We start from the raw sequence: 27,149 nt of genomic DNA on the forward strand, positions 1-27,149 counted from the left end.
TTTTCAAAAACATTTAAAGGAATAAATGTAAACAAATTGAGTACAATACTATTCCTTTCAAAGTAAATGTCTTAGTAGAGGTTTGCATACTCTGAGTGCTTCTCGTTTCATTTTAAGACCTGAACATTGAAGGCATAACACCAACACAACTATTGTAAATATCTCGCATAATGGCTCCCTCCATTGACACATAAATAATGCTGCTTTCATTGTTTTTCTTGGCCATTTAAAGCTTTGTCTGACCATATTCTGTTTAAAGTGATTTTATTGAATCTAGTTTTTATTGCACTACCTCAAAGGCCCTAAAGGTATTAGAGGAACCCAAAATAAACAGCTCTCTGATCTATTTAATAGTTAACAGTTTTACAGTAGTCATCTAAGTTTGAAATCTATTGCAGTGTCTGACCTCATCACAGTATCAGTCCATGTATCCATTTAAAAACAAAGGTTTTGAGATGTTTTGTTTACAAAATTGCTGGTTGAATTTAACAAAACATGGCTAAGCAAGTGGACAGATCTGCTTATAAGCAGAAGCTCTCAAACTGTACATCTTGATAAAATATGGACAGTCACACTGTGCTACTGTTTCACACTCTAAACATCATTCTTCCTGTGTCACATGTCACTGGCTGTGTAGCAGGAAGGTTAGGACGCAAAGACAGAAGTTAAACTCAAAACAGCTTTATTGCTAAATGAACAAAAACTAAAATACAGAATACAAAATAATTTAAGGTGGAAACAGGAACTAATGAACTAGGTTTACTTGGTAGGACACATGAACCGCAGAACACACAGCAAGAGGCACACTGTCTAGAGGAAGAACAGAACGAAAAACTAAATGAGACTGAGGCCATACATGAACATATAGGAAGATGAGGGAACAGGCAAGAGGTGGGAGTACAGCTGACACTTATCCCAGGCTAATGAAAAAAGAGAAACAAAACAGAACACAAAGCACAAGGGACGACAGAATATCAAATTAAAACAGGAAATGACTAACATTGATACCTAGACTACGACATATGAGCTTGACACAAAGACAGAAAGGTAAACAAACACAGAAAAGGCAGAACCAGACAGATACACAAGGGAAGCAAGAAAACACAGCAATAAACAAACCAGACTGAAATGCTACCAAAAGAACTGATGAAACAAGAACACAAAACACTAAGAAAAACCTTAGGTAAACCCCTCACAACGTGGAAATGAAACCAATGCAGAATAATGTAACAAAGATTTTCAAAAAATGCAAAGCTAAAGAGAACTTAAAAACCTTGGGGACCATGATACCTTTTACATTATTCAGTTATGATTGACTACATTATTCAATCATCTTTTAGTCACAACTGTTATTGAGTCGTGTGACTGTCTGTAATTCATCTAATACACACTATTAATATTAACATGTCCTACAAATATATTGTTACAGTGTAGCAATAACAAAAGAAAAGTACACAGTATGAATCAGTGCTGTTGATTTCAACCACTTGCAACAGTGCTCAAATTCAGTTTAGTACAAACAGTAGTTTCTGGTGGGTTGATTATTTCTATTTGCAATTATGTAATATGTATTTGATTTTAGGCCACCATAAGCTTGACAAAAAATGTCTCAGATTAAAAGACTACTTACAGTTACAACATTTGTTATATTAGTTTACACAGAATACAAATGCATAAGATACTCAGACCTTCTCATGGTAATTCAGTGTAAGCTGTGTAAATGTAAAACATGATTAGTGAATAAAAACAAGCTATGTGTCATCTAAGTGTTATTTTCACACGCACAGAGATGTGAAATGTCAGTAGATCAAAGTTGACACTACACATTGCAAGAAGTAGAACTTCTCATTTCAACCATCAGAACAGAGTTGTCTGGGTAGTCCGTCGTTTGTGGGACAGCAGAGACTTCAGCTTTTTCAGTTTTCTTTTTCTTCCAAGCAAAGTAGATGAAAATCCCAATTAATAAGAGAATTCCCATCACTGCTCTCAAACCACATAAAAGTAAGGAGTTCTGTTCAGAGACACAAATATCACATTAAATTAGAGCTTTGACCAGGTTCACTTATGTATAACTGAGTTACCATTGGAGTAAGTGATACTACTAGAGGATTGATTCCTTACCTAGAGGAGTGTCAGAGATTGTTATAGGGCCCATTGTTGGTTTAATACACAGGGTATTTTTGGTTGCAAGAACCCACTTTGTAATGTGTGTCCCATCAGATAAAGTGCAGTTAATGAATATGAATCCTGAGGAATTCATTTGCTGTTTCAATAATTTATGACAAATGTAAAGCTCATAACTCTTAAGATATTTTTGCATCATGTTCTCACTCACCACAAGTACATATCCTTTGTTCTTTGGAGACACTATTGACATGATTTTTCACTGAGCAGACCAGGTGTCCTGAGACGTGCTGTTTCAGAATAATGTTGTTACTCTTATTATTTCCAGAAAGGAGCTCAGCATCTGTCAGTGTGCGTCCATCCAGAGTCCAGCTGTACTGAGGACTGTCCCCTCCCTGAGAGGAGCAGGACACCCTCATCTCTCCCTGGGACAGACACTCAGAGACCAACAGGACAGAGGACACAGGAGCTGAGAGAAACACACACAGATGAGTTTTGATATTATATGTCAGAACTGTTCATTCTTAATAGTATATAAGGAAGAGAATTGTAGCCACAAAATACAGTTAAATTTAGAATTTTCAATTAAATATTCAAATTCAATCTAATCTAATCTAATTTTATTAATAGCAACAAATCACAACAACAGCTGCCTCAAGCTGTTTATGTTGTAAAGTAAAGGACCATCTATACCACACAGAATATGAGATATATTATATAAGATGATATGTTATGTAGATTACCCAAAATAATGTTACATTTACAGGGCTTAACACATTTATTAGGCTACCATCTAATGCAACGTTTATACCACACCTGCCTTAAATAAACATTATTGATGATTAGCAAATATATTTTTTATGTTTCTATGATTTTTCATGCACCAATATTTATTAGCCCTTTAATCCAAATTATATTTTAAACACTATAAAGTATTTATCTATAAAGTTTAAAATGTTTGGTGTTTTTATACATTTGTTAAGCACTATATATAATAATTGTAGTCATTTCTTGAAATGGAAAAAATTACCTTGAAAGATCAACTTGAAAGTCCACTCATCTGATGTTCTTCCATCTGAATCAAAGGTTTGAAGGGTATATTTACCATGGTCATTCCTGTTTAGGCTACTGATCCTAAATGTTACATTACTAGGAAAAAACAGAAATTTGTTCTCTGTGGTATCATGGAAACTCTTATTGTGTTTCACATCCAATATTTTTAATGAATCCTTTAACAAGTGGTATCTAGGTATTTCTGAGGTGCTGTCCATCAGCTTGATGTCCACAGTTCCTCCCAAAGCTCCATAACACTGAGCTCCATCCTGTCTGCCATCACAGTAAGTTTCCACACCTGCAAATTCAAAAAATATTTTTGTGAAAACAACAACAACAACAAAAAGATATTAAGCAGCACTGAAGCAATTAAAAAAATAATTCTGAATATTTCACTCAGTGGGTTAATTGGTAATAACGTGTAAAAACAAGGTATTATACCTGGCCTTGTGTCTTATATGTCACAGGTAATAGAGGCTCCAGGACACTGTCACCGCAAACATGGTCACTACAAACTTTGCAACAAACTTGCAAAGTTACAGTAGTAAAGTCCAAAATTTAGAGATATCTTAACTAAATATACCATATTTTCAGATCATAAGGCACACTGGATTATAAGGTGCACTGTCCATGAACGGGTCTGTTTTCATACATAAGGCAGATAAGCGTCAGATAAGTCAATTTTGCTCAACTCATTCTTCTTGCTTCTTCCATTTCTGTACCATTGATTCATGAATGTTGAATCTTCTTGCAGCTGCTCTATTCCTGTGTTGTTGCAGTATATTAATGACTAACCTTTATTGTGGATGAGTTATCTCAGTTGTTCTCCTGACTGAAGTTTGGTCTGTTTATAGCATCCTGCCATGCGATTGCATTTGTCCGAAGACCATCGGGAACCCTCACGTTAACTTTTATTGAGTGGAAAAAAGTTAGCATTCGTCCTCTAGCTTCACTGTGTTTATGTTATGCTAACATAGCTGTGTCACTAGCGATCATGTAGCAAATCATTATATACCAGCTAGCCCAACTTCAGAAACCCTACAAAAGTCACTGCTGTTTAGTTTTCTGTCTTCATCTATGTTGGAAGTGAGAGCAGTCCCTAGTTTTATACTTGAAAGGTTTCACATCATTACTCTTTGTAATAATAGCAGCGACAGGCCTACATCTGAAATTAGAGTCATATAAGACACACTATGAGTTTATAATAGTGTCAAATTGAAGGCTTCAACTTGATAGCTATGTTCATGTTTCGTCTTTTTATTACTGCTATTTGCAATTCATTTTATTTTTTTATAAAATTTTTGTCCCTAGTTTTATACTTTGAATTTTGATTTATTGTATTATTTCATTATTTGATCAATTCATGGAGTCCTTTAAAGCTTTGCATTATTTCACAAATGTTTGTAAAAGTGGGCTGCATGGCTAGGTGCTTGATTTAATATGCCTGTGGCAATGTAACTGAAAACACCTGAATTCAAATATTAAGAGATGCCTTTGTCTATATACCCCACGTATATAGTGTACATTACAAACGTCACTGCTGTTTAGTTTCTCTCTTCATTTATGTCAGAAGTGATAGCAGAGTTCATGTTTAGGTGGACTCCCTGCTAACTTAATTAATTAAGTTTAATTAATAAACTGGAACGGTACGGGATTAGGGGGGGTTGTACTGCAATGAGTGAAAAATTATTTAAGTGACAGGAAACAATTTGTGAAGATGGGTGTCCATTCCTCATCATGCTTGGACATTGCTTGTGGTGTTCCACAAGGCTCTGTACTGGGTCCAAAATTATTTATTATTTATATAAATGATATTTGTAAGGCATCTGATATATTAAAATTAGTATTATTTGCAGATGACACAAATATTTTTTGTTCTGGGGGGAATCTAAAGGAGCTGCTGGATACAATTACTTCAGAAATGTGCAAAATTAAAAAATGGTTTAACAGGAACAAATTATCGCTAAATCCAAGTAAAACTAAAATTATTTTATTTGGGAATTCCCTTAGAAATGCACAAGTGCAGATTCATTTAGATGGTGTGGAAATTGAAAGAGTACTTGAACATAAGTTTCTTGGTGTGATTATAGATGATAAATTAAACTGGAAGTCTCATATAAATCATATACATAACAAAATTTCAAGAAGTGTCTCAATCTTGAGTAAAGTAAAACACATTCTGGACCACAAATCACTCCACATTCTCTATTGTTCCCTGATTGCACCGTATTTGAATTACTGTGCAGAGGTTTGGGGCAATACTTACAAATGTTCGCTATCATCAATCTTTATATTACAAAAAAGGGCCATAAGGATAATCCATAAAACTGGTTACAGAGATCATACAAATCCACTATTCTTAAAATCAAAAATTCTAAAATTCACAGATCTGGTTCATTTTCTCACTGCACAAATTATATATAAAGCAATAAATAACCTGCTTCCTGACAATATTCTAAAAATGTTTTCTAAAAGGGAACGGGGATACAATTTGAGGGGGGAATTAAATTTAAAACATCCTCGTATCCGTACAACATTAAAAAGTTTTTGCATCTCTGTGTGTGGAGTGAAGCTGTGGAACAGACTAAGTAAAGATATGAAGCAATGTCCAAGCATGGCGCAGTTTAAAAAGCGGTTTAAGGATATGATTTTTTACAGGGTACAGGGAAAAGGTAGAGGTTTGATAGGGTGTTCTTGTCTAATATTTTCATGTGTGTGCGGGTGCACGGGTATGTTGGTATCTATATCTATATCTATCTATATCTATATATATATATATATTTGTAGGTTGTGTATCCTTGAGGTGTTAATGGGGTTATTGAAAATGTGTATATGTGCGTGTGTATATACGTATGTATGGATAGAAACATATATGTATATATATAAAAAAAAAAAATACACATGACATATAATGTAATTGCAAGGAGGTATTTCTGTAGTCTATTGATACTAGATAGTGGAAAAGGGGTGGGATTAAATAAGCTTATGCTTCTTCCTGCTCCTTTTTGAACATGAACGTTATTTGGAGTTGTGGTTGCTCGTTTTTCTTTTGTTTTGCTTTGTTCATTTGTCTCTTTTAATTCTATTTTGTTGTACTTTTTCAACATGTTCAAAATAAAGAATCAATCAAACTTCTAACTCCATTAAATTTAGTAAATTCTGTTTTCATGGATGCCTGGATTTTGAACTTAATTGTTACACCTGGTAAAGCAGCAATGCTGATCATTATATTAAAGATGAAAGCATTTAGAAGGTTTTTAACTCCCAGTGATGCGCCAGTGTTCATTTATCTTTAGGACCTGAAACAGACGTTTTGGACCCAGATTACTCCGTGAGGCTCCTGACTATGTTATCCATAATGCTCCGACAACACTGCGGCTTCGTAGCTTACCAAAGTCGTACTAAAAAACTTTTTGACAGATTTTTGAGCATGGTTTATCACATAAAATTGGTTCGAGGTCAGTAAGCACAACCAGAATTCATACATAAGGCGCACCGGATTATAAAGCGCACTGCTGATTTTGAGAAAATGTAAGAAATATAAATGTGCCTTATAGTGCAGAAAATAGAGTACTACTAAAGCAATTTGGTAAGTAAACAGTGTATAATATGTCACCTATGACAACTACAACTACGAAATCATGGCAATAAAATTTTGAATAAACCAAGCTACTTTTTGTACCTTACGAAATTTTAATTTAAAGTTTTAACATTTAGTTGGAAAAGTAAACATCCTTAGATGTGGGGAAAAGAAAATAGGTAAAAAGATTCCATTATGAGGTAATTCCATTTCAACCACAAAAACTACAAGAAGAAGAAGAAGTTGGTTTTGTGCCGCAAGGATGAACAAAAACCGCCTAAATTCTAAAAAGTAATGCACAAAGTAAAGAATTTCTCCATTTATCTGCAGCTTTATTTTTTCCAGTTAAAAACTTTAAAAAAATATATCACTCAACACCAGTGTTGGGTAAGTTACTTTAAATTAGTAACTTAGTTACATTACTGGTTACTTCCATCAAAACTCAGTTACTTCAAGTTACTCGTTACTTTCCCTAGTAACTAGTTACTTTGAAAGTAACTTTGGTTTTACTCAGACTTCTCTTGTTAATGTGTTGCTAACTGGATACCCAGCAAGAGTGCCAGTCTTCTAGCTTGCTTACTTGCCACAAGTGCACTGTGCCACCTACCAAAGGAAAAAATAATGTGCATATTTCCACGAGAGAAATCCCACGCCTGGACCGTCGTTGACCGCCGCCATGATTCTAGCCTACGTCACAGCATCATGTGCGCTTTTTACATCCAACACAAAAACTGCAGTCGTGGTGCTTTCGATTGTACTCAGAACTCAGAAATTCTGCCATCCAAATAGGAAGATGTAGGTAACACCAGGCTGCAGATGAGCTGCATACAGGGCTGGACTGGGACAAAAAAAATCAGCCCGGGCATTTTGACTAGAGACCGGCCCGCCATTATAGCAAATATCATAAAGGCTTTGAATGAAAACAAACACTGTTGTGACAGTGATGTACACTGTCTTGATGGTATATATGTATCAATCTATCAATCGTTTGTTGTAAGACTCAGATAATTATTTATTAAAAGCTAGACATTTGAAATGAGAATAAGAAAGTATTTCTTTGTGCCCCCCTTTCCCTGTTAATGCCCTACTTGGCCCCCTGGCAACACTTTGCTGCACAGTTACCAGCTGTCAGCTACATAGAAAAGGATCCTGGTGTTATTTGTCTCTCAGAAACAGTTCATAACTTCCCTTCAACTCATTCATGTCACCTAAAAGGTAAACCTGTTTCTCCATCACCTGTTCAGCTCTGATGATTCAGTAAGGACATCTGGTTTCATCTGGTTTCCCACTCACCAGATATACAAAACGATATCATGACCAGCAGGTTTACAGCTGTGGCTCCAGCAAACATCAGCTGATACTAGAAATTAATATTAAATAAATTCTAACAACAGCTGATCAAACGTGCTGCTGTTGTTTAACGCGACATCCGGTGGTTTCCTCTTTCTGGCGCAAAGTGGACGATAAATAAACAAGAGGGAAAAGCCGATCAGCTGATCATTGATCAGTTTCATGATTAAAGTAGCAACAGGAGAGGGAGGGGAGAGAATGAGAGAAGAGGCGGCAGCTGTGCAGCAAAGACAAAGAATAACTCCAGTTTTGTGTCTTTTTCATTGTAGCTGAAGTCCGGGACAAACTGTTCCTTTTCACCTCAATACGAAACGCGTAATAATTTCTCTGAATACGAGACGATTCCGTTTTTTAGGGAACGGTTGGCAACTAACCGTATGAACAAAAATAAAGTTCAACATCATTAACATCATAGCACCCACCCAGCTGTATAGAAACCCCGTCATGCTAGCTAGCACGCAGTACGAAAAAGTCAGCACAACGAAAATAAACTCCAACTAAACTTGGTTTATATCTGACCCAGATAGACTGCAGGTCATAACGTCTTACCTGAAGTTCAGTTCACCTGACACTCGGCCGCTTCGGGTCTCTCCTCCTCCTGCGTCCCCTTTCTGTCGTCCACCTGCTGGCCTCCACCACTTGCTAATGTTACTGAATCTGTGGAAGCTCCGCGATAGCCACCACACGAAGTAACGAATAACGAGCCTATCTAAATCCCAGTAACGAGTAACGCGTTCCTGATTTTGGCATAACTACTTACCGTGCTCGTTACCACAATAATAACGTAGTTACTGTAACGCATTACTTAATAACGCGTTAGTCCCAACACTGCTCAACGCTACTGCATCATACCACTACTGTAACTGATGAACACGTTAGTCATGTTGGAAATCTGTATTTGCCAACATGACTATAACTCAGCACTGCTTGTTTTGACCTTAAGTGCATACTGTAAATAAGCTGAACTTATAAACAAATAAAAGACGAGATCCTTTGGCTGTTTTCAAGTATTCAAATGTACTAACACATGCCATGGCTTCAAAACACACTGTTGATATATAAGATTTTGACATTATAAAAGTGTTGCATCTAAAAAGCTGAAAAACTCACCCTGAGCAACTCCCAGTAGAATAATCATCAATCCAAGCACAGCTTCCATCTTTCCTCACTGTTCAGTGTGTGCTGGTACAGTTTTCAGCTGTCCGAGTGATTCCTTACATGTGATAAGTGTAAATAGTAATCATCCACAAACATCAGTGGAAATTGTAGCAAAGAAAGCTTTCATTTAATATCCAGGCAACTGTAAATCCAAGGAAAACTTATAATGAATTTTATTTTTGTAAAAATTTATCGTAAGTGTAGCTCAACCTTTAATCTGCAGAACACTAAGGATAATATCAACATCAATTCAGTGACAACACTTATTACCCCAGCTGCTGCATATTTCAAACAATTAAATATAGCTCACCACAGATATGATGCAATAATAGCATCATCAGTAATATAAAATAATAATAGCATCACCTACACAAACACAGCTTCTGTGTTTCTTCTCCGTTCAGCCTATTCAGCAGGCAGCTTTCAGACAAACTCTTCTACTTTACCAAGATGTAAAAAGGCACAACCTACACTGACCATGTTTCCTGTTAGTGATAATCATCTTCATATAAGAACGTGAACACTGACCAGGCAGGGTGTGACTACAATAGAGCTGCAAAGAGAGAAAAGTTGCCTACCAATTTAATGAAAAACAGTCAATTATTTTTACCTGTCAAACCTTGAAACACTTTCACAGGCATTAATGATTGTTGTGTTTTTCAGTGGTTTTGAAATGTACCAAATTTCTGTGTGTCGAGGTCTCATGTTAGGTCTCACCATAAAAGGAGACATCAATGTCACTGCACACAGAAAGAAGTGAAACACAAAAAAGTGTCACCATTCAAACCACAAATATGCATGTAGCTTTTATTACACAGAGCCTCTCAATAACTCTTCTTGGTTATATTGTGCTCCTGCTCTATGTTTATGTCTATGTTTAAAATGTAGACTAATGAGCACAGGGTACACAATGCTTTTTGATGTTTTATTTTTTGCTTTTAATAAAAATAGTTTAGGCAATGTGGGTGCATTCAAACTATTACCTCTGTATATGATACAGTATGTGGAGGAAAATAGATACTGAAAGAAGAAATCCAAAGCAGAATATGTGTGTGACGATTAAAATGTAATCTCTGATATTATATATTAGTTGCCTGGGCAGATCAGGAAAACCACAGCTTTTTCGTCTTCTTTTGTTTGCTCCTTCTAGAGGTTGCCACGGTAGATTATCTACTTCTGCAGGCTTTCTCTTTTCCTCCTGCCTGACAGCTCGCTATTCAGCACCCTAGATTACACCTCTCCAGTATTTAAAAACCTCACCACATGTCTAAATCCTCTCAGACTTGCTTCTCTAACTTTGTCTTCAAAATCCTCAACCTGAGCTGTTCCCTCTGATACTTATTTCGAGTCTTGTACGTTCGGGTTACTCCCATTGAAGATCTTAACCTCCAGATCCAAACCATAAATCATAGCATGTCTCGCTCTTCTTGCTATCCTTCTGTCACCCCTGACTCACTCAACAAAAACATAGTTAAGCCAAACTGGGATTGAAATGTAACATTTGATTTTAAAACCTGAACACTGAATTCATAACAGAAACACTATCAGCTCAGTAGTTTTTACATAATGGTGCCCTCTAGTGATTAAGAATTATACTGTCACGAACACGGTGGCAGACGTGTGGAATTGGAGATAGGACCCAAAATGCGGCAACTCGGGTGCAGATGAGTATTTATTTAACAAAAGAAAATACAAACAGCAATGGCGTGGGTGAAGGTGAAGCAGGAAAACCTAAACTGGGTAAAACTAACAAAACAAACCAGAAACGAAGATGCAGGAAGGTCCGGGGAAATACATACGGAGAGACGCAGGGAGACCGAGGGGAACCAACACAGAATGACGGAGGGGAATAACGCAGACGAACCAGCAACGACTAAGACAGAAGACAAGACTTAAAAACACTCAGAGAACACAGGGAGATCACACACAGGTGGGGGACACAGCTGGGGGTGATTAACGTGACGAGACCAGGGAGGCAAACTGAAAACACTCACATAAGACGCAGACCTTCAAAATAAAACAGGAAACGCATACACCCAATGACACAACGCAAAAACTTCACACAGACTGGGGAACACATAGGAACATGAAAACAAAACCCAAAATAATAATAACTACTAAAACATAAACACGGAGTCACAAACTCCGGATCATGACATATACAGCTTCAAAGCATTTTTGCACTGATGTTTACAGGAATATCATAAAAAATAATGCTTTCCTATATTCTGTCATCAATCTGAAATTTGGAAATTACACTTATTAAGTTTTGCCAGATTATTTGTTCTGAATTATTGCAGTGACATATTTGTAGGTGGCATCTTCACAGGGGTCAGGTAGGTTTGAAGTGTGTGTCATCAGTTATTGATTTCATCACAATGTCAAGCCAAATAACAGAGAAAAAGATGTTTGATATTTTTTTGTTTATGCTAAAGTGCTGTTTTGAATGAGTGTTGTTAAATTATTTATAACAGCTATGAAAAAATCTCACTGTAAGAACAGCTATTTCAGATGCTGGAATCTCTGAGGTGTTTCTGTACTTGATTCCTGACAAAACATAACAGCTTAACTAAATTGATATTACAGTTTTTATTGATTGCATTTGCACAATTCTCACAGCAGAAATGTTATTCTCACTACTCTTAATAGTTCTGAAATCAGTAACACATTAATCATTCTCATCATTTTCACACACTGCTGTTGTTTCTACACATACTTCACCTCTAAGATATTTGTTACTGTTCTGTTACAGGTTGCTGTTAACACGGCCCCTGACACAAGTGATATGTGTTTGACATATTACCATATTTGACATGGTAAAGATTTTACACCTGATGTCCTTCATGATCAGTGTTGGGGAGTAACGGAATACATGTACCGCCGTTACGTATTTAAAATACAAAATATGAGTAACTGTATTCCGTTACAGTTACCGTTTAAAAAGGTGGTATTCAGAATACAGTTACTTTGTTGAAATAAATGGATTACACTGCGGTACTTTCCTGTTTCATTTTGTCGCGGGTCAGGACTGTTTGGGTTTTGTTTGACAGCTACGTTCTGTTGTTCCAGGCGGCAGCGTTACGGTTGCCATGGTTACAGGGCGACGCTCTCTCTCTCTCTGCGACTGTGTGTTTCCTGGGTGAGAGAGCGCCTTTTCGTTGTTGTTGTTGTTGTTGTGCTAAGCTAACAGGCAGAATGCTACAAGCATAGCTCTAAAGAATGTAGCATCATGGGCAGTGTAGTCCGTGTTGCAGGGAGAATGGACTGCCATACACGTTATGGGTCTGTGAGCGCGAGGAGGGAGAAAAAGGGGAGTGGAAAGGTACGAGTTGTCATCGAGCAAAAACGGGAGCTGGAAGCATGTAAATATAATAATAACCACTGTAGCCAAGAAGAGAGCCTGACGAGCCCAGCTGTAAGTAAGCTATTAAGACTCGACTGTACACTGTGTTCGTGTTTTCCTCCGAAAACAATAAGTTCCGTTGCAGCAGTCTTTCAACGCCTCTCTCTGTCTCTCGCAAGAAAAGTTGACCCACACAACAAAGTAAAGCTATTTTTCGGCTACGAGCCGACAGGGACCCCGCCGTATTAGTCAGAGGTCCCTTTACTACAGTTCGGAGTCGCGGACCTTCAGTAATAGTAATAAATCACACAGCAATAGTACATTCACGTTGTTGTAAAAAGCATGATAATATATTAAGTATTCCAAAGTATTCAGAATACGTTACTGTCATGGAGTAACGTAACGGAATACGTTACAGAATACATTTTGGGGCATGTATTCTGTATTCTGTAATGGAATACATTTTAAAAGTAACCTTCCCAACACTGTTCATGATGCAACGTTCACCATTTATCCAGATTTGTGACTGGCACCAGCCACCCCAACCCTAACCTGCCTGTGGGATGTGTGTGTGAACTTCCCCATCAAGCAAACAGAAACTAAACAAAGGCCGGTCACAGAGTAAGTCTGGTCATGTCTGCAGTTCTTATCACTTACTTTTTCCTTTCCCTCACATCATCTTAAGTAACAAATACAATGCATCACATTATTAGGATAAGCTAATTAGGTAAGTTCAATTAAACTAATATTTAGATGTTCTTTAGTGTTGTTGTCAGATCTCTGTGTTTTACTCACAGATTTATATAAACTTTTGCATATAATTTATTTACTTTGACTGATACAAACAGATCCAGAAAAAATATGTTTGTTTTAAGTAAATATTTAAATTATTTTTGTTTTTGTTTTGCTTCCTTCTGGAGCAACTGTGTACCTTGAACTGATGGGCAGCAGCTCAGAAATATTTAGATACCAGATGTTAAAGGATCAATTCAAAGTATTCAGTATTAGGAAAAACAAAACAGTTTTTCTTAATATGATAAAAACTGAGCTCTCTTTATTCCCAATAATACAAGGCAGCTTTATTGTGCTGTACAAACTCGGGTGTCAAAACAGGGAAACAACATATAAGGAACATATAAACTGGGACGGACGGAGTAATCTGACTAATCAGGAAATGGGAGAGAAGGGAAACACAGCTGGTACTAATCACACAGACCAGAAGGGGAACAGAGGCTGAACATAGAACAGAACTGTCACAATAAAACAGAAAGTACACGACAGACACAGAGACCCACACTAGATACTGAACAGAGGGAACACTGAGTACAACCTGAAAACTAGAATTAACAGAGCAAAGAAGGACTAGAGTGCTTAAACAGAAACTAAAATACTAGTAATCATAAACCATGAAGTCACAGATTAATAATAATAATAATAAAATAAATCCAAACTCTGGGTCACTGACCCATGGACCGTGACAGTCATGGTTTGGCCTCCCCAAAACTTGCAACTCACCATTATTTAAGCAGTGTGGGCTCATCTTGAAAGAACAGCAGAAATCACAGCCAACCTTCAAAGAAGAGCGACGGAATGTCCTTGAAGAACCCTGGATAACTATTCCTGAAATCTACTTAGGTAAATCTTCTTGTAATTTCTTTAACAGAGTTCAGATTGTGTTGAAGAATAATGGTGGTCATATCTGATATTAAGCTGCTAGAATTGTACTAAAAAAAGAGCCAGAGAGAACGAGGGAGGGATTCAATAAAGATTTTTCAGTCCAGAGTATATTATTTGATATATTCTACAAATGAACAAATGTTGCAGTGTAGCTGTACATAAAGAAAAATATATGAAAGCCTGTATTTTCACATAACATCTTTGGTAGAGAAAGAAGCGTTATTTGCTTTGTTGCGATAGTGGTTCAAGAGTTGGGAGTTTGTCTCGTAACTGGAAGGTTGCCGGTTCGAGCCGCGGCTCGGACAGTCTTGGTCGTTATGTCCTTGGGCAAGACACTTCACCCGTTGCCTACTGGTGGTGGTCAGAGGGTCCGGTGGCGCCAGTGTTTGGCAGCCTCGCCTCTGTCAGTGCGCCCCAAGGTGGCTGTGGCTGCTATGTAGCTTGCCATCACCAGTGTGTGAATGTGTGGATGACTGAACGTGTAAAGCGCTTTGGAGTCCTTAGGGACCAAGTAAAGTGCTATACAAATACAGACCATTTATCATTTTACTTCGTGATATTATTATAAAGTTCTCTTTAAGAACACTATTTACACATTAATTCCTAAACTCGATATGCTCTATATCAGGTTAACAGTTTAATTTTTATATATAAATATGCCACAGATGTTTTCTGATGACAAGCAGAAAAAAGGAGAGACTACACCACTCTAACCATGCTGACAGTTTCTTTGTATCTAGTTTTTCATCTTCAGCTTCAACATGACTGTAGAAGCAGAGTTAAGCTGCATAAATCTTATTTTGAGTTTCTGTATTTTGATGATATTTGAATTGAGACTGAGCTTGTAATACAGTGTCAAAGATCTTCTTACCTAAAGGGTTCTGGGGTAAACTGGCTCTGAGCTAATTGAAAATACAATTAAGTTGACAAGATGCAGATCACGTAACTTCCCTAAATGACAGAATATAATCAATATTGTTATTGTGATCTCTATAATAAAAAATCAAATCTGACAGTCTGACATTCAAATATATAATACTGGCAGGTTTTATTGTGTAATGTTTCTTGAGATGACATACATTATGAATTAATGTTACATAAATTTGAACTAAACTGTTGTAAACATACCACAGCAGATTTGATGATTCATACATGAACATGCTTTTCAGCATACTTTATTGACACTTTTATTCTCTCACGGTTGCTGTCACAAACACATGGCTGCAGCTCTACAGCTGCCAGCCACACACATCACCACCAACAGCAATGACAACAGTTAGAACACAGGCTTTAAGCTGGTGAAGGGTGATTGCGGATGCTGTTCAGGTGCTCCCTCCCCTGCAGTGACACCGCTTACCACGGCCCACCACAAACGTACTTAAATAAGTTAGGAAATTATTTTTGTTTCGACTGTAAAATGTATTGTGCAGATATCAAAGAAAAAATACAACCACAAAACTTTAATATAATGTGTTCTCTTCTTCTGTGACTGAAAAGTCAGCTGTGGGCATTCGGATCTTTTATCAATGACCAAAAGTTTTTCTGCACTGAATTTTTTACAAAATGTAATGATTTAAATTATTTTAAATTTAATTATTTAAAAATTTTGTGGAAAACAGTCACAGTAGTAGTGTAGCAGTAAATGTGGAGGTTCCCTAACAACAGAACCATTTTGTACAATACAGTAAAAATAAGATAAATTAATAAATCAATAAGTATGATCCTTGATGGGAAATCGCATTAACTGAAAGACCTCTAGGCATCTTGGCATCATCTCCTTCCTCCATGGTTCTTGAGTGATACAGTCTATGTAAAAGTAGTGACCGCTTAAATTACCGTGCGTTTTTTAATGATGTTAGCATACACAAAACTATCTCCTGTTGTTTCAGTCTGGCAAGTTCATTTTGAAAACTTGATTAACTCCAGCTCTGCTATTTTCTCCCTTTGCTTCACCTGCCACAACACCAACATTAGCATAGACTTCTTGGCCATCTTCATTCTCTGCAGAGCAGCAAATAGAGTCAGTGAATGATTAAAGAAATATTTTCATGTTCTATGAAACTGTTTGCTAATAGTCAAAGAAATGTCACTGTTAGGAAAAAAAATGCAAAAAAAAAGAGCGATCTGAGTAATGGGAGAAAGGAAAAAAAAAAAGATGTTTGTTACCGTTTTGTTTTAAGCGTTTGTCGTTTTGCTTTTTCTTTGAGCAGATGATAACTGCACCCACAGCTATGAAAATTACCAGAGCTGAGAGTCCACCACCAATCAATGACAAATTGCCTGTTTCAAAGATAAAAGACAACAAAAGATGAAAAAACTGATTTCATTGGATCTACTTAGTTTTCACTTACTAATCCACCATGATTCATCACTGATGGCAGTTTCTTTTTCCTTACCCACAGAACTCTGTGCTGGTTCAGTACACACAGTGTTATTAGTTTTATGCACACACTCTGATATCTGTGTCCCGATGACTGAAGTGCAGTTAATGAAAATAAAGCCTATGAGCAAAAAACCCCACGAAAGCATATCAATTGCTGAGTGATTATCAGATATTATTTACAAAGACCTCACTTACCACAGGTAGATATCCTCTCTTCTTTGAAGACATCACTGACGTTATTACTGACTGAGCAGACCAGACGTCCTGAGATGTGCTGCTTCAGAGTGATGATGTTACTCTCATTATTTACAGAAAGGAGCTCAGCATCTGTCAGTGTGCGTCCATTTAGAGTCCAGCTGTACTGAGGACTGTCCCCTCCCTCAGAGGAGCAGGACACCCTCATCTCTCCCTGGGACAGACACTCAGAGACCAGCAGGACAGAGGACACAGGAGCTGAGAGAAACACACAGATCAATTCTGATACTGTGACAGGATTTTGGTCTCCAATGAATAACTGGGAAAGCAAAAAAATATATGTATCTGAAAATTGTCCACGGGAACTTGTGGATTTTAGTTTGTAGTCCCTGCCAGAAGGACTGTGGTTACATTTTCTGATGATTGTCTGTTTAAGTCCAAACAATGTAAAGCTTTTATTTGTGAACAGATACGTATTATACAGGTCTGTGATTGAAACATAGTTTGGGGTAAGTTAGCAGCTCTAGTTTCCTTGTGCAGATATTCATCAAGATGAAAATTTACAAAACCTAGCTGGAAAATTGCAATTTTCCAAACGACAAAACAAATGTCTGAATTGTATTTAGCTGCTGTAGCTTTTAGACTCTGCAGCTGTGCATGTTGCCTTACCACACCATCATCAAATGTTTTAAGTAGCCTGTACTGTTCTACAAGAAAAAAAGTAAAAATGTCTGGTGTGAAATAGAACAGTTGTTTAATGAGGTAATCTGTCATAGTTGTATTTACTTATATGTGTTTACTGCATATTCAATGATCTCAGAATGGCACGTTAATGTTTAAAGAAAAGCAGGCCAAGCAAGCTGGAAAAATTTGTCTTTTGTTGTTGTTGTTCTTTTTGTTCCAAACTTATTTTATGGACTGAACTAGATTCCGTGGCTGCAAAACATCTCATTGTTATAAGATTAGGTATTAAGCAAGAAGTTTTGTAGCTCACCATGAGAAACTCCGAACAACATCAACAACAGTCCAGCTACAGCTTCCATGTCTGCTCAGTGTTCAGCCTTTGTTGATACAGTCTGCAGCTTTCAAAGTTTTTTCCTCGAAAACAGGCGTGTTTGTGCTGGTCTGAACAGGCTCCAGTGTGCCCTGTTAGCGATTACCCTCAGAGGAGAATTCTTGAAAATTCAGGTTTCATTGATGTACTTAACAACTTCTTTTCTTTTGTTTGTTTTTTTCTTTTTGCCCCACAAACACAAATAAATATGGACATATAGGGGGAAAAGATTGCGGAATTATTTATAAAGGTTTCATTTTCGCTTCATATCACTGGTTGCACTGGATTACTTTTTGATAATCAACACATTTTTAAATAGTCTGACTTTATGTCTGCACTGAGGCGACACGGTTACGCAACTTATTTATAACTGACTGCATTCATGTTATATTTTCGCTTTCTGTTCATGATGTTGAAAATACTTGTTTAAAACCAAAAGTATTTTATGTTCAATATCAGAAGTACTGTACTGTATATTAGTGTGAAATGTGGGGCACATCTGAGGGGCTCATGTAGGGCAGCCCACACTTAGGCCACATCCACACTAATACGTTTTCATTTGAAAATGCATCTTTTTTCTCTCCGTTTTGGCCTTCTGTCCAAACTGAGATGGGGTCAAGCAAAACAGAGCGTTTTGAAAACGCTCTCCAAAGTGGATATGTTTTAAAACAACGTTTTTGCTTCGAGTGTGGACAGCAAACCCAGAGCCTTTTCAAAAACGATGACACGTTTTAGTCATGTGATCAAGTCATGTGACCAATTAAACTAAGATAGCGGAGACAGCAATTGTTTTGTTTGCACTCAATTTTGACAGCCCTATTAAAGATTTTCTTTAATAGGGCTTTTCTTCAAATTCTTTAATTCTCAATCGCTTTTGCAACTTTGTACTTTTGTGTTATTTGCAGCAACAACTCCACCTCATTGTTAGTCCATTTAAAAAACTGTGCTTTTTCTCGACATTTTGCCGCGACATTTCACAGAGCCGGAAAGTAAATAAACGGCAGACAGAAATGGGTCAGGTTGAATCGTCTTGCGTTTCACGCATGCGCAGTACTGAAACGTAAACGTTTTCAGCCATTTCAATGTGGACGCACAACTCTGTGAAAACGATTGAAAATGCCATTTTCAAATTTATCGGGGCTAGTGTGGACGTAGCCTTAGAGTGTGGAAATACTACTATATATACAATTGGCCCCACTGTGGAAACCTCTCTGCTTAGTATGGGCAGCCCACACTACGTGCTGCCCAACTGGGGCCCATATTTCTTCATAATTCAGGAAAAAATGGAGGACCCGGCCCATGACTGCGAAGGCCGGGTCCTCAGGTGGATGCAGCTTCGGAATTTGGACACCCCCGGCCTGTTTCCGGCCGGACAATAATAACAGTGACATTTAACTTATTTTATTCGATAAATAAACCCTGTAAGATTCAAGTTTTTTGTGTATATGTATAGCACTCCCACCCCCCAACCCCCAACAGCCCTTTTGAATGTCTCCCTAATTCTGAGGTCTCAAAGTTGGTAAGTATGTGCTAGGCTTGGCCCACATCAGTCTAAAATTGTATGTAACCATGAAAAACCTGTCCACCAGGAGAGACTGGACAGTATAGATGTAAAACAAATATGCCAGAAGTTTATCTCAGCTAACGAAAGGAGAAGGCATGTGTTTGGCTGCTTCACATAGTGGACATTGAGTTGTTGTGTGGGGCACCAGTAGTCCATGTCTGTTGCTGTAACAGTAGTTCATGTTTAGAATAAAAAATCCCAGTTCACTGATTTGATAGAGGCAGTAGTAAAATGTTGCATAATGTTGCTGAGAGATCTTTTACTTTGTGGTAATCTTATATGAGTAGTTTTGTATAAGAGATGTTGGTGTACTATAATATGAAGTAATGTTGTTAAGTCCTTAAAGTCATATTCCTTTATTGTCATGATTGTATTTGAAACTATTTTTATTTTTGTATGATACCTGATTTATATGGAATATGGCCGAGGTAAACTAAAGTCTAAAATACTTAGTCATTTGTTTAATAGTAATTTAACATTATAAAATTCACATATAAAACTATGAATTGTGATTTTAAATGGTTTAAAAGCACATAGAATAGCATATGTAAGCAAGTATATTTCTCCTCTTTGTATTAAGAAGCAAAGACAAAAAGGGAAAAAAAAGAAACATGGCAGGGTTCGGAGGCTGAATCATCCGTCCCCACCAATGCCAAAACCAAATCTTCGCCCTTGCGCTGATATATAACATGTAAATATATATTAATGATATGCCACATGTAAAAAGCTGAAAAAACTGCATGAATGAGGAAAGGAGAATGATGAAGAGTGCAGTGGACACTGATTAGCCCAAAGAAGGTGAGTAAGAAGATGATTGGACTAGAGTAAAGATGACAGTATTGAGACTGACAGCGTGGGAAAGTGGCAGTGATGAAGAGAACAGAGAAGCAGGCTGAGCAGGCAGCTTTTAAGTAAACTTTGTACTTTACTAAGATGCAAACAGGCAAAACCTCTGACCATGTTTCCTGTTTTAGTGATCAGCTTCTAAATAAGAATGTGTGAACTCAGACCAGGCAGGATGTGACTACAATACAACTGCAGAGACTGAGAAGACAGACTGCAGTCATTAATTTAGTAATACTAAAACTCTAAAACTCCTAAACCAATTTTGTAATTTTATTCAAGATTCAATTCAGGATTTTTCACGTACATAGTTATACAAGTATAACACGTAGTGAAATGTGACCTGATACGCTCCTCGACTGTGCAAAATATATAGAGAAAAACATATACAGTAAGTAAATAGATATATACAAAGAGGACATTATGTGCAATATTGTCCAACTTATTATGCTTTTTCATCGACACGATATTTACAGCTAAATTAAATTAACAAGTTAAAGGGGTTTTTAAGCACTTTGAAGTTGGTTTACACAGAAATTACAAAAAAAGTGTGTAATTAAGCCATAATTGTTTTTAATTTAAGAAATGTAAATAACAGATTCCGTCAAACCTTGAAACACCTTCACAGACATTATTGCTTGTTGTTTTGCTCAGTTTTGAAGTGTTGTCTGAAGTTCTGTTCGTTGATGTTATATGTCAGGTAAAACCGTCATTGTGCACAGAAGGAAGCACAGTGAAGCAATAGTAAGTGCTACTGCACAAACCACAAGCACACATGCAGGTTTTAAAATGAAAAGCCTCATTTTTATTCTTTTATTTATTTTTGTTATATTCTACTGTGTCACTACATTTAAATCTGGATGAACACAGACTGCAGCACATATTTTAATGAATTCATTTTTTAATAAAAGCAGTTTGTACAATGTTTGTAACCTGTGTTCATGATTACATTTATATACAATAGCAGCAGTCTGTCTTCCTATCCCTAGTATCCTCTCCTATCATATCAGCTTTCTGCATGTCCAACATGACAACCATGTTGTCTCCAAACTGCTCAACCTGAGCTGTGCCTCTAATATACTAATTTCTACTCTTGTCCATCCTGGTTACTCCCAATGAAAAGGAACTAACATCATAAACGAAACCATGAACTAAAAATATAGATCTATAGATGACACTCAAAGGTAAACAGAAGGTAGAATGTGAACAGAAGATTATTGAGCTTGAACACCAAACTCACCATTACCCACAATGAACCTAAAGCCCCATTAAAACAAAATTAATTTGAAAAATGAGTAAAACCCCAAAACATCATAAAACTCACAACCCTGGGTAAATCACGTGAGTGACTTGGGATTACTCTGTCTCCACCTCTATCTCCCCTCTTTGACAATTTGCTTTCCTTGCTGTTGTATGAGACTGACATCAGTAAACATTATTGCCTGGTCATCTTCTTCCTCGGCAGAGAAGCAAGAAGAATAAAGTAACATTAGTGAGTCATTAAAATAATCGTTTGAGGTCTAAACAGAAGTTTACCATCATTTCTTCAGCAGACTGAAAATTGTGAAATGGTTTCACTGATTCTGACCAAAATGCACACAAAAAAAAATGACTTTTAATTTTGCTCACTTCTGGCTTTTTAGATGTATCAACAAACTTTTGGCAAAGAATAAACATTGTTTATTTAAAAAACAGCAAACAGAAAAATTGTTAAATGTAATTATAAAAAGAACAAAGTTTTTTTTTACCTTCCTGCTTTGTAGGTTTGTTTTTTTTCTCCGAGAACAGATGACTGCTACACCCACAACTAAGAAAATTATCAGTGCTAAGAGAACACCACCCATCAGTGTTAAAATTCCTGCTCCTAAAATAAATGAAATTAAAAAAACAAAAAAAACAAGTCAACATGTGTTTTTATGGCAAAACACAAGGAGACAATAGAGACAATTACATCAATAAATTCACTGCATTAAAGTTTTAATTTATTAATGTGCCATCAGTTATTATTAGTGTCCAACTGATTAATATGCAATCAATAAAAACAAAGCTTATAGCCCATAGATAAATGATTTATGAAAGGTGTCCAAATTGACCATTTTGGTCACTAACCTCCCAAGGGCAAGTCAGAGCAGAGACATATTCACACTACACTTTTCTCAGTGCATTGATCAACAATGTATAGTTGTTAGGTTGCAGAGTAAATATACAGTCATATATGATAGCATTTGCTCAGTTAGATAATTTATGGAATACTTTAATAACTTAGGATTAATAAAAAAAACACATGAAAAACTATTATTTAATTCTGCAGAGATCACTACTAAATGACAGGAATGTGTCCTTGTTTAGATCTTTCAGTATAGGCCGACTTCAGCTCTGGGTACCTTGTGTAGCAGAATGCAGTACAAATATCTAAAAAAGACCAGTTTCTGTCTTTTGTCAAGCTCTCGAGACTATTACCATGAGCTGGATGTCTGGGAACCTACACTGACTGAATTGCTGATTCAGTATTAGATATTATTTACAAAGACCTCACTCACCACAGGTAGATATCCTCTCTTCTTTGGAGACATTACTGACGTTGTTCTTGACTGAGCAGACCAGATGTCCTGAGACGTGCTGTTTCAGAGTGATGATGTTACTCTCATTATTTACAGAAAGGAGCTCAGAATCTGTCAGTGTGCGTCCATCCAGAGTCCAGCTGTACTGAGGACTGTCCCCTCCCTCAAAGGAGCAGGACACCCTCATCTCTCCCTGGGACAGACACTCAGAGACCAGCAGGACAGAGGACACAGGAGCTGAGAGAAAAACACACAGATGAGTTTAGATGTTAAATCAGAATCTCTGTCATGTTCTATAGTCTCTAAAAAGAAACAAGGAAAGAACAAAATACATGTATTTGATATTTTGTGATATATTATTTAGTTTGCCAACAGAACAGAAAAAATACCTTGAATAAACAACTGTAAAATACGCTCGTCTAATCTTCTTCCATCTGAATCAAAGGCTTGAAGAGTATAATTATCACTGTCACTCCTGCTCAAGTTATTGATCCTAAATGTCCCATTACTGAGGAAAAGATACCTATGTTCTGTGGTTTTAAAACTAATCATATTCTTTTTCACATTAAATATTTTTAATGAATCCTTCAACAATTGGTATTCAAGTATTTCCGAGATGCTGCCCAGATGGATGTCCACAGTTCCTCCCAAAGCTCCATAGCACTTAGTTTCATCCTGGCTGCCATCACAGTAAGTTCCCATACCTGCCAATGCAAAGTAAACGGAAGCAAAATTGACACAATTTCGAGTGTTTAGTACCTACAAGAACTACAGTTTTTCTTTTCATTTAGCATTTGCGCATGTTTAACAAAAACAGAAATTGCAGTTTTCTGTTTACTGTTTGCTAAAGTGTACACTACGCAATCAAGCATTTACGAGAGGACCCAAGTACAGAGGCTTGGCGATAGTAACAATAACAACCAAGAAATCATGAACAATTAACTTTAACTTTACAATAGCTTAAAAAATATACAATAAAGAATAAGTTACAATAACTTGCCTTCAACTTTTCCATTGTCTTTAACATCAAGGGTGAAATGAATGTTTTTCTCTTGGACTCCATTTGAATTAAAGACCTCAATGCTGTATTGACCTGAATCATTCCTCCTCAGGTTTGTGATTTTGAGTGTCCCGTTCTTGATTATAAATGTTAGTCTGTTGTTAAATTCCTTGTCTGTTGTTATTTTTTCTTTCTTTATATTGAACACAGTTATGTTCACCTTGGGAAGCACCTTCAAACACTTCATTTCACGGCCACTAGCATCAGTCATCACTTGGATATACACAGTTCCTTTAAGAAGAGGAAAGCATGGACACGTGTTCGTCCTGAGGTCACATGTAGTCTCATCAACTGGAACGAGAGCTGGAAAAACACATTTAATAGAACATGAGGTGAAATTATTCAGACAACAAATGGAAATGATTGGCTTTGTTCCTGGCAAATTTTCTGCAATAATATTTCTTCTTCACTGCCTAAAGTACTCATTTAGTGCAGCTAACACTAATCAGTGACCATGTTTAAAATTTCAGTGTCCCTTTAAACTTTAAAGTTAAAGATTAAATAAGGAATGTGGATACCAGCCCATGTGTAGTGAAAAGAACTGGAAATACCAATAGATAGACAAATTCAAAATCAAGAAATATCCCATTTGTTGTCTTCAAGAATTTGGAAAAATTAAGCAACATGAAACATTTGCATCTGTCTGTGTAGTTTTTTTTTGTTTTCATCTTCTACCCTTTGTTGCACAGGGGTTGTGTACTGTGTTTTTCAGTTTTACTCCAACAAGATGGTTATATTTCTGATTAACTTTATAATAACTTCAAAAATATACAATAAAGAATAAGTTATATAACTTGCCTTTAACATCCAGCGTGGAATGAATGTTTTTCTCTTGGACTCCATTTGAATTAAAGACCTCAATGCTGTATTGACCTGAATCATTCCTCCTCACGTTTGTGATCTTGAGTGTCCCGTTCTTGATTATAAATGTTAGTCTGTTGTTAAATTCCTTGTCTGTCGTTATTTTTTCTTTCTTTATATTGAACACAGTTATGTTCACCATGGGAAGCACCTTCAAACACTTCATTTCACGGCCACTAGCATCAGTCATCACTTGGATATACACAGTTCCTTTAAGAAGAGGAGAGCATGGACATGTGTTCTTGGTAAGATCACATGTAGTCTCATCAACTGAAACGTGAGCTGGGAAAGATGCATTCACATGAACATGAGCTGAAATTATTCACACTACAAATACTAATGCTTGGCTTCTTTATGAAGATGATCTTACCATGAATTCCCCCTGCCACAAGCACAATGATAAGAAACTGCTCCATCCTCTTCATTAAGCCACGTTGTGATTTTAATCTTTAAAAATTACTGTAGACAATGATGAACAAAGCTGGGTATAAATCAGTATAAAGTATATACTATTGTTTACTGTTTTAGACAGTATTTTTTAAAAAGTCAGCATACATTTACATACATATCTTACTTTTCTATCGCTGCTCTAATTACATCGGCAAAACTGAGTCTCTAGACAACACTGTAGGGTGACACTTTCACAGCATATCAATGCAAGTATAAAAAAGTATATGCCACGTATTCTTGACATATCCTTTTGAGAAAGAACAGGCAACATGTGCGGTGACAAGTTAATTCACAAATAGTTCAGAACTTCCTGTGGGGAGAGCTGTACTGCTTAGCACTCTTTACAGGGTGTGCAGGAGTGATGCCTTTTTATGTTTGTAGGTTTGGATGAGTTTTCTTTCTGAAAGGAAAGGAGATAAAGAGTATAGAACAAATAAAATGTAAATAACCAAGGAAAAAACAGCTTGTTAAAATGCTGCAAATCATTGCCACAAAATGGAACTATGAAGTAATGTTTTCCAGAAAATATTAAAACATTGAATCCTCATATCTATCAAAGCAGGCTGAATTCAATACAAACATTTAGCTGCATGACTCACAAGTAATCAAACTTGCCTACAGTATTTGTGTAAAGAAGACAAATTTAGGTAATCTAAATGTATGCATCTGTAATATGCCTTGAATCTTGTATTGTAAACGTAATTAAATTAAAAATTGCAGACAAGTTAAAGCAAACATTACAATTTTGTAATTACTTTTAATTTTTAATTGAAAAATAGGTTGAATATTTTGTACTTTATTAAAAAAATAAAAACATTTATTGTCTTACTTACGTCAGTAAACAGTTGGAGTGATGGTTAAACATTAACAGAAGAAGAATTACCATCAAGGAAATAAGGATAAACATGATTCACTTCCAAATTAATGAATGCCCACATCAGCACAGGCTGAGGCAGTAACCCACTTACGAGCACTCAACTGGAACCGGGCACAACTCATCTGTGAGAAAAGACACCCACGCATGGGTACTTCCTGCATCACAGAGCAGAGATAGAAGCTAGCACTCTGAGAGTGGTACAGGGCTACTTTGAACTAACAGACCAGTCATACAAATATATATATATATATATATATATATATATATATATATATATATATATATATATATATATTCCTGCCTGGGGCGTCTGTATCCAGTAAGGGTCCTAAGGCTAGACCCCCTATGCTAAGCAAGCCTACCGCAGACATGAGCGAGACAGATAAATATGAAGGCATGCCGGCTCGGACGTCGCCCGGATCAACAAGGTCCGCGTCAGGTGTTGAGGAACCAGGGCACCCTGACGACAAGTGGGCTACTGGAACAAGAAGGCATCGGTGGGCAAGAGACGAAAACAGGGCGTTGTTGGAATGCTACTACACAAGTAACCCTGGCAGAAGGGGCTACATGAATAGGATGAGGGACCTATGGATTCTTCAATACCCAACATCCACAATGACGGCGAAACAACTAGTAGCTCAGTGTTCCAACATTCGAAAGAAGGGACTGCTATCACAGCTAGAGATTGACGAGGTACAACATAAATGCTACGGCAAGGAGGAGTCAGGACGCCAGGTCAGGGGGGAGATATCATCACCCCCACCCGAGATTGGGTACATAGCCCCAAGTGCGATAGGAGAAGGATCGTTGAGTGCGAGAGGAACTGACCTGAGAAATAGGATCATGGCCAAGCTTGAAACCTGGATCCCCCGTAGCCGGTTACCAAGATTACGTGAAGTACCCTCAGAAGGTCTGCTAGATGATGTTAATGCAGCACTACGGACGATACCTACAACCACGATTACCGACACTAACAAACTGATCTACAATACGGCAGCAGTGATCAGTGAGATGCT

At 37.0% G+C, this 27,149-nt stretch overlaps 2 protein-coding genes across 2 annotated transcripts; both read right to left on the reverse strand.

Annotated features, from left to right (window-relative positions):
• Nucleotides 1-711: 711 nt before the first annotated feature.
• LOC146392317 (uncharacterized) lies at nucleotides 712-9,408 on the reverse strand. The gene is made up of 4 exons (XM_084945312.1): nucleotides 7,365-9,408; nucleotides 3,155-3,475; nucleotides 2,336-2,593; nucleotides 712-2,247 (listed from the first exon to the last, which is right to left on the reverse strand). Exons 1-4 carry the CDS (start codon nucleotides 7,384-7,386, stop codon nucleotides 2,102-2,104), a joined length of 747 nt encoding a protein of 248 aa, XP_084801438.1. The 5' UTR covers nucleotides 7,387-9,408; the 3' UTR covers nucleotides 712-2,101.
• Nucleotides 9,409-15,922: 6,514 nt separating this feature from the next.
• LOC146392318 (T-cell surface antigen CD2-like) lies at nucleotides 15,923-25,222 on the reverse strand. Its single transcript, XM_084945281.1, has 6 exons — nucleotides 25,177-25,222; nucleotides 23,275-23,589; nucleotides 22,865-23,122; nucleotides 16,637-16,786; nucleotides 16,452-16,565; nucleotides 15,923-16,286 (listed from the first exon to the last, which is right to left on the reverse strand). Exons 1-6 carry the CDS (start codon nucleotides 25,220-25,222, stop codon nucleotides 16,171-16,173), a joined length of 999 nt encoding a protein of 332 aa, XP_084801407.1. The 3' UTR covers nucleotides 15,923-16,170.
• Nucleotides 25,223-27,149: the final 1,927 nt, after the last annotated feature.

This window comes from Perissodus microlepis, chromosome 2 (genome assembly GCF_051167445.1).
Source record: "Perissodus microlepis isolate ML-2025 ecotype Zambia chromosome 2, ASM5116744v1, whole genome shotgun sequence".
NCBI classification, from domain to species: domain Eukaryota; kingdom Metazoa; phylum Chordata; class Actinopteri; order Cichliformes; family Cichlidae; genus Perissodus; species Perissodus microlepis.

What these genes read in the sequence shown, in the direction of transcription:
- LOC146392318 (XM_084945281.1), bottom strand. Translation starts at nt 25,222, where the DNA reads ATGGAGCAGTTTCTTATCATTGTGCTTGTGGCAGGGGGAATTCATG. An exon ending in TGTGGCAGGGGGAATTCATG is followed by an intron (nt 23,590 to 25,176) that starts GTAAGATCATCT and finishes TTGCATTGGCAG; the next exon opens with GTATGGGAACTTACTGTGAT. An exon ending in TTTACAGTTGTTTATTCAAG is followed by an intron (nt 23,123 to 23,274) that starts GTATTTTTTCTG and finishes TTTTTCTCTCAG; the next exon opens with CTCCTGTGTCCTCTGTCCTG.
- LOC146392317 (XM_084945312.1), bottom strand. Translation starts at nt 7,386, where the DNA reads ATGCACATTATTTTTTCCTTTG. An exon ending in GCACATTATTTTTTCCTTTG is followed by an intron (nt 3,476 to 7,364) that starts GTAGGTGGCACA and finishes TTGAATTTGCAG; the next exon opens with GTGTGGAAACTTACTGTGAT. An exon ending in TTTCAAGTTGATCTTTCAAG is followed by an intron (nt 2,594 to 3,154) that starts GTAATTTTTTCC and finishes TGTTTCTCTCAG; the next exon opens with CTCCTGTGTCCTCTGTCCTG.